At 65.4% G+C, this 8,039-nt stretch overlaps 1 protein-coding gene across 2 annotated transcripts in view; it reads left to right on the plus strand.

Moving 5' to 3' along the window:
• The window catches only part of NAV1 (neuron navigator 1), an 85,178-nt gene extending 81,137 nt beyond the window's left edge, over positions 1-4,041 (plus strand). For both annotated transcript variants that reach the window (XM_079763390.1, XM_079763391.1), the window contains 6 exons: positions 390-544; positions 690-761; positions 1,183-1,379; positions 1,673-1,791; positions 2,650-2,847; positions 3,216-4,041. In XM_079763390.1, the coding sequence (XP_079619516.1) occupies positions 390-544; positions 690-761; positions 1,183-1,379; positions 1,673-1,791; positions 2,650-2,847; positions 3,216-3,311 (837 nt within the window). In that variant the 3' untranslated portion in view covers positions 3,312-4,041. The remainder of the gene's footprint in view (positions 1-389; positions 545-689; positions 762-1,182; positions 1,380-1,672; positions 1,792-2,649; positions 2,848-3,215) is intronic.
• Positions 4,042-8,039: the final 3,998 nt, after the last annotated feature.

Consider the following 8,039-nt stretch of genomic DNA (forward strand, 5'->3'; position numbering starts at 1 on the left):
CCATTGCCACCCCATCCCTCCTTCCCCCCCCCCCCCCCCCCCCAGTGCAGCTCCCTGACCCGGGCTTCCTGGGAGGAGGCGCTCGGAATCAGCTGAGGAGGGGGCCCTGCTCAGACCGAGTTTCTCCCGTGTTTCTCCCGGGGGGGCGGGGGGACGGGGGGGCAAGTCCAGGGGCCGGCCCAGGAAAACCCACTTCCCGTCAGCGTCCCCACCTCGGGGCCTTTGGGCCGCGGCGAGGAGGGCGGCTGCAGCCGTTATTGATCTGCGTGGCCCCTGCGTCTGCAGTCACATGTCAGGTGTCGGGGGCGGGGGGGTGCTGGGGTGCAGGAGGTCCAGGGCTAACACAGTGCTGCCCCCTGCCCTCTGACCCCTGCCCTCTGCTGTTGCAGGACCTGCAGCTCTATCTCTCCAACCTGGCCAACCAGATAGACCGGGACACGGGGGTGGGGGACGTGCCCCTGGTGATCCTGCTGGACGACCTGAGCGAGGCCGGCTCCATCAGCGAGCTGGTCAACGGGGCGCTCACCTGCAAGTACCACAAGTGGTGAGCGGGGGCGGGGCGGGGAGGGGCGGGGAGGGGCAGGGGGGGCGGGCACCCCACGCCTCTCCTCGGGCAGAGCCCATGGCAGGCAGGCCGCACGCGTCCCCACGCCTCTCAGCAAACCCTTTCACGCTCTCTCTCCCCTCAGTCCCTACATCATCGGGACCACGAACCAGCCCGTGAAAATGACCCCCAACCACGGCCTCCACCTGAGCTTCAGGTGAGCGGGGGGGGCGGGGGGGCCCTGAATCGATACACTAGTTCCAGCCCAGGACGTGGCCTGAGAGCCCCCAGAGCCGCCTGGGCTGGGAAGAGGGAATCCCAGGGCGGGCGTGGGCCCTGGGGGGGCAGGGAGGGGAGGGGAGAGGAGGGGAGAGGGGAGGGGGGACGGGAGGGGAAGGGAAGGGGGTCGCAAAACTCAGAGACGCAGCAGATCCGGGTCCTCTGCCCGCCACCCGCTCGGCCAGGTGTCCGAGAAGGGTCACTGGTCCCGCTCTGCCTGCCCGTGACCTCTGCCTGACCCCACTGTGACCTGAGAAGACACGGGAGGGCATTCCTAGGAGGGACCGGCCGGCGGGTGGGGGGGACGGACCCGACAGGCCCCGTGGCCGCCCTGACCCCCGCCGCCCCCGCCCGGCCAGGATGCTGACCTTCTCCAACAACGTGGAGCCGGCCAACGGCTTCCTGGTGCGCTACCTGCGGCGGAAGCTGCTGGAGTCGGACAGCGACGTCAACGCCAACAGGGAGGAGCTGCTGCGGGTGCTGGACTGGGTGCCCAAGCTCTGGTACCACCTGCACACCTTCCTGGAGAAGCACAGCACCTCCGACTTCCTCATCGGTGCGTGCCCCTCCCCCTCCCCCTCCCCCTCTCCTCCTCCCCTCCCCCTCCCTCTCCCCCCATCACCTCCGACTTCCTCATCGGTGCGCGCCCCTCCCCCGCCCCCTCCCCCCTCCCCATCCCTCCGCCTCCTCCTCCTCGCCCCCCCCTGCCCTGGAGCAACCTCGGAATGGCCCCACCTGGGATCCCCTTTGTCCCGGCCTGGTGTGAGGGAGTCAGAGCGGCGGGTGCCGGGGACAGCAGGTGCTCGGGCCCCTCCACATCCCCCCCCCCCCCCCCCCCGCTCCTCCCAGGCCCCTGCTTCTTCCTGTCCTGCCCCATTGGCATCGAGGACTTCCGGACCTGGTTCATCGACCTGTGGAACAACTCCATCATCCCCTACCTGCAGGAGGGCGCCAAGGACGGCATCAAGGTGCGCCCTGCCCGCGGCCCCGTCTGCCCGGGCTCAGGCCGTCCCCGCCCAGAGCAGCAGGATTCCTTTCCGTTTTTTAAAAATATACACGGAGTGGCCAGATGAGGATGATCTCTGGACACATCATAATCCGGCCACTCCGTGTCTATCCTATAGAATAAAAGGCTAATATGCAAATTGTCCCCTCGACCAGGAGTTCGACCAGCAGGCAGGCCGGCCAACCGCCCCTGTCCCCTCCCCCTGGCCAGGCTGGCTGGACCCCACCCATGGACGAATTCATGCACCGGGCCTCATATATATATATATACTGAGTGGCCAGATTATTATGCGTTCAGAGATCATAATAATCTGGCCACTCCGTGTATACTTTTATTGATTCCAGAGAGGAAGAGAGAGGGAGAGGGAAATATAGAAACATCGCGATGAGAGAGGATCATGGATTGGCTGCCTCCTGCACTCCCCCTACTGGGGATCCAGCCCACAACCCCGGCATGTGCCCTTGACTGAGAATCGAACCCTGACCTCCTGGTTCCTGGGTCGATGCTCAACCCCTGAGCCGCACCGGCTGGGCAAAGTCCAAAAAAACGTAAAGGCGTTTATTACTGAAGCACAAGAGCTTCCTATTGAAAAGTAGGGGGTCGTAGGTTTGCATGTGTTTGGTCTGGGTGCCCTCTGCTGATTTGGCCTCCAGAAGGTTTTACCGGTTCGCACCCGCCTGCTTCCCTGGCTGGGAAACGCAGAAAGAATTCCATGGGATCAGAGCTCAGGGTTTGCATCCGGGCCAGAACGGGCCCCGCCTCTGATCCCGGGGTCCCTCGCCCCTCGCCCCTCGCCCCTCCCCCCTCTCCTTCTCCCCAGGTCCACGGACAGAAAGCCGCCTGGGAGGACCCTGTTGAGTGGGTCCGGGACACGCTGCCCTGGCCCTCGGCCCAGCAGGACCAGTCCAAGCTGTACCACCTGCCGCCGCCCACCGTGGGCCCCCACAGCATCGCCTCGCCCCCCGAGGACAGGACCGTCAAGGACTGCACCCCAAGTTCTCTGGAGTCGGACCCTCTGGTGAGTGGGGGCCATCCTGAGATCAGAGTGGGAGCGTTGCAGAATGGACTCCACCTTCCCGCCTTCCCCGAGGGCGGAGGCCGGGGAGCGGCAGGGTGGGCGGGGGGGGGGGGGGGTCCTGGGGGGTGGGGGACCCAGGGGGAGGGAACGGGCCTGAGCCTGCACCCGGGCACGCGCCCCGACCCAGAACCGAACCGGCGGCCCTTTGGTGCCCGGACCGGGAATCGAACCGTGACCTCCTGGTTCATCGGTCGACGCCCAACCGACGGAGCCCCCGCGGCCAGGGCAACGTGGAGACTTTGTAGGCCCCCTTCTGTGGGCGGGACCGGCGTCCCCCACCACACGAGCCCCTCTCTCCGCCCTCCCAGATGGCCATGCTGCTCAAGCTGCAGGAAGCCGCCAACTACATCGAGTCTCCGGATCGAGAGACCATCCTGGACCCCAACCTCCAGGCCACGCTCTGAGGGCCCCGCGGGCCCTGTCACCCCGGACGGACGGACAAACGGCAGGACAGGCGGGAGGGCGGACGCCGGCCTCAGCTCCGTGCGCACCCCTCCCCCCTCCCCGCCCCCAGCGGTGGCTCTCCGCGGAGAGCCCCAGGGGAGGGGGTGGAGGCCCGGGAAGGCGGAGGGGCTCCTTGGTGCTGCACCTTTGAGAACTTCCTGGCGAGGACCAGCGGGTGGCGTCAGGGGACGCGGGGTCCCCCCGCATCCCTTCGCCGGCCTCCTCGCGGGTGACTTTGGGGAAAAGACGACGCCGGGTCTTCTCCGTGACGGACTCCTGGGCTCGCCGGGGTCCTCGCCGGTTCTCGGGATCATCTCTGAGAAAGACGGTCTCCACGGGGACTTCTGAAGACCCCTCCGGACCCATCGCCACTGCCAACACCCCGCGCCCCCCGCCCTCCCCGAGATCTGGCTGGAGCCCAGAAAAAGAAGCATGTGGTTTAAAAAAAAAAAAAAATGCTTACGTCGATCTGTAAAAGGTTCAAAAAAAAAAGGAAAAGATGAAGCTGGAGAGAGGACGCAGGCGCCGGTCTCAGCAGAAGCCGCCCAACGCCGACCGTGACATCACAGCCTTCGGAGACGGGCCGCACGCCGCCCTCAGCCCTCTGGTCGCACGCACACGAGCACCAATAAACCCTGAGTTTTTATTTTTTAGTTTGGGTTTTGTTTCTGTTTCCCCCTCCCCCACCCCCCCATTGGCCTATTTATTTTCCTTTTTCTCCTTTTGGTTTGCTGGCTGTGGTTTTTTTTCCCATCGGCTCGCGGGTTCGCGGCGGGGACGCTCCAGCTGCTTCTCCGGGCAGGTTTCCTTCGGAGCGTCTGACCCCCGGGAAAGCACATGTGGGCGCTCGACGGCCGGCCGGCGGCACGAGAATGCGGCTCCCTGACAGCGTGGACTCCAGGAAACCGGGACGCCGGGCCCGCGCCGCTGTCTGGGAGCCGGCCAGGCCCCTCGGCTCTGTTCCGGTGGCAGCCGCTCTGCCTGGCCGAAGCCACATCCTTCGCCGGCCTTCGCTCTTGGGGACGGGGGAGTGCCCACAAGACCGGACCGGACGTCCACGCGAGGTGCTCGCTCCCACAGAGGGACCCGCCTTGGGCCGCCACCGCCCTGGAGGCCTCGCCGTCTCCTTCCTTCATCCAATGAGCACTCGCCGAGCCGTTTAAAAAGAAGACGAGACTTGGGCCCTGGCGGCCACGGTCTGGGAGGCACGTGGACCTCCGTGACACGCACATCCCCTCCCCGCTGGACCTTCAGGGTCGGCCCAGGACCGGAGCCCGCCGGGAAGCCGCCGTGGGCGCCACGCACCGGGCCGTGTGCGCAGGAGGCCCGGGATCCGCGTCCACGGGCCTGACGGGCCGGGACTCTCGCTTCTCTCTCGCGGGCGGGGAGCTCACTTCCTGTGGGCCCACGTGCAGGCCGGCGGTCCGGTGAGGCCGGCCCATCGGGGGCTCCTCCGGCCAGGGAACCATGAGGAGCCGGGCCCACGCACTCGCTCTTCACCTTCCCACGCACACGACCACAGTCTCGGAATCCGTAGTCCCACGGGCCCGGGTCACGCTGCCGGCGCCCACCCCCACCCCGTCCCCCCCCCAGCCAAGGGGTCGGTGCACCCACATCTTCACGTCGGAATATCTTCATCTCGGTCCAAGCGGAGCCCCGTGGACGCTCCTGCTGCCCCTGCCCAGGTGCTCTGAGGGGTGCCGGGGTCCCCCGTGCGGAGACTGTCGCTGCCACGCCCGTGAGCTGCAAAGACACCCCGGGAACCGCCCCCCCCCCCCCCCCCCCCCCGCTCGGCTGCGGCGTGCAGCTCTGCGGCGGGACGAGGCTGCTGGGCCGGGGACGGTGCTGATGTCGCTGCCTTAAGGCCCCTGCTGCGTGGCCCCGGGAGGCCCCGGGAGATCTCATCATCGGGAAGGCAGGGAAGACCAGGCCCGCCTCCTGGGGACCGAGGCCGCCTCTGAACCCCGTCCCCGCTCCAGCCCCGTGGCCGGGCTCCGACACGAGGCGCCACCTCCGTCGGGGGGCGGGCGGAGCCCCTCACTCATCTCCTGGTGCTGCCCAGCCAGTGCCTTCCGCCCGGGGGTGTCGCTGGCTCCTGGGGAGACGGACGGGGAGAGAGAACCCTTCCCCTGTTCCAGCTGCCTCAGAACCGGCCCCCAGAGGGACCCCGGTCTCCCTGGTAACCGTGGGGACCACCGTGCGGCTCATCCTCCGGATCCTCGGCCAGGGGATGCCCGAGGCCTCTCGTGTCCTGACTTTTCGTCTCCGTTCCTGGGGTGCGCCCCCCGGCCCCCGCGCTCCGCTGGCCGCTGCCTCTGGCCCAGGTCTCCGCCGCGCCCTCCGGAGAGTCTGTTCCCTCCGGACGTGTTTACAGTCCTGCACCCGGGCTCCTCGCCGCCGGGGGGCCGGCCGTCTCCCCGAGGACACGCCATGGCCACGCGGCCACCGCCGTGGACGGGCGTGCAGCCTCCGCCTGGTGCTATGACCCCCAGGACGCTCACCCCGGGGTCCCCGGAGCAGAACACCCGAGCGCCCCTCGCTGCCCACGCCCCTGCTTCTCGGTGGAGACGGCTGGGACCCCTCCAAAAACAAACACGGGGTCCCTCCGCGAAGTTCTCTCTCATACACACACACACACACACCCTCCAGGCCTTCAGGAATATCAGCCCCCACTCCCCCACCCCGAGACTGGCATCTGTGCGCTCCCCTCCTCCAGCACCCCGGCTCCCGTCCTCACCAAAGCTGGCTCGCAGACCACATGGCTCCATCCCCGACGGCCATGGGGGGGCCCCCTCCGCACAGCCCCTCCCGGGCCAAGACGACCAACGTGTTCTGTCCGGTGTATCTGTTTCTCGAACCCCCCTGATGGGCACTAACAATAAAACACTCGGTGATTGGAGGCCAACATGGGACCCAATGTTTGTGTGTGTGTGTGTGTGTACATGCGTGTACGTGCGTGTATGCATGCGTGTGCGTGTCACAAGAGCCCTCTGCCGTCGCTGTTTCCTGTCCCCTGAGGCCTCGTGGAGTATGTCAGCTCGTCTGTGCTCTGACAGCTCCAAGGTGCTCGTCGCTGTCTCTGAACCTCATGCCACTGCCTTTTCTTCCTTTTTTGTAAATATATATGTTTTTTATTGATTTCAGAGAGGGAGAGGGAGAGAGAGAGAAACATCAGTGATGAGAGAATCATGGATCAGCTGCCTCCTGCACACCTCCTACTGGGGATGTGCCCGCAACCAAGATACATGCCCTGACTGGAGTCGAACCCGGGACCCTTGGGTCCACCGGCCGATGCTCGATCCACGGAGCCAAACCAGCTGGGGCAACAATTCTCATTTCTTAGAGACGTGGTTCTCCATGTGCATTTCCGGACCAGCAGCCTCTGTCCGAGGCAGAGGCGGTTAGGGGTGATCAGGCTGACGGGGGGCGGGGGGGAGCAGTTGGGGGCAATCAGGCCAGCAGGAGGGGCAGTGGTGGGTGAGCAGGCCGGCGGGGGGGAGGGCCATTGGGGGCAATCTGTCTGGCAGAAGCAAGCAGTTAGGGGTGATCAGGCCAGAAGGGGGGGCAGTTGGGGTTGATCAGGCTGGCAGGCGGAGTGGTTAGGGGCGATCAGGCAGGCAGGCAGGTGAGCGGTTAGGAGCCAGCGGTCCAACATCCCCCGAGGGGTCCCAGATTGGAGAGGGTGCAGGCCAGGGGCTGAGGGACACAGCCCTCATGCACGAATTTCATGCACTGGGTCACTAGTCCTTTATAAAAAGGGACAGTGGTCTCGTTCCAAACTCACCGAGTCTAGCTGGTGGGGTCCTGGGGGAGATGAGCTCCTCTGTATGCCTGGTTCTGTGTGGACGTGAGCCGACTGACTTTCCCTGTGAGCGAGCTTCGTGGGTGGAGGACAAAGGCGCGTGCTACGACTCAGCCTCTGAGTTCCGAAACCCAGCCTTTCGGCCGGGGGGGGGGGGGGGGGGGGGACCGGAACCCGAGGACCTTGGGGCTGAAGCCATTGCACCCACATCACCCCTGGGTTCCCCGAAGGCGGACGACGACAGGCCCTCTGGGGTCACCTCCTGTGGACCCCCCGCTTCTCCGCCATTTCTCTGAGACGGGGGTGTCTGGGGATGAGGCAGGAGCCCCCCTGTCCGCCCCAGTCTTGGCTGCTGCTGTGTAGTAGCCTCCACTTCCTAATGGCTTTTTTTTTTTTTTTAACAATCTTTAAAAAAATGCATTCCAGCCCCAGCGAGGTCCCCCCGCCCCCCCAACTCCCCTGTTTTAGGCCCCACTATTCACGCAATGGAGTTTGTTTCTCAAATGCATGGTGATCCTCAGGGGGAACTTCTTTTTACTTATTTTTTTTTGGTTTTGTTTTAATTTATTGGGCAGAGAATACCCCCAACCAGGCTGTGTGTGTGTGTCTGTGCGCTTATGTTTTTTTCTCCTCCTTGGACCCTCCTCTTTCGCTCTGCCCCCTTTTGTATCGAATGCAGAGAGGGCGAGGCGGAGTCCGGAAAGCCGAGCGATGTATATAGTGCGGGAACAATCACGCCGGGAGCTGGGCTGCCCCCCAGTCATTCGTTCTATGTAACAAATTGGTTGGAAATTAAACCCACGCCCAGGCCCCCCCCCTGCTGAAGAGGTCCCCCCATCTGGGCCCTCTGCCCTCCCCCGGCCGGGGGGCGGGGCACAACTCGCTC

Source organism: Cnephaeus nilssonii (genome assembly GCF_951640355.1).
Source record: "Cnephaeus nilssonii genome assembly, chromosome: 23".
NCBI classification, from domain to species: domain Eukaryota; kingdom Metazoa; phylum Chordata; class Mammalia; order Chiroptera; family Vespertilionidae; genus Cnephaeus; species Cnephaeus nilssonii.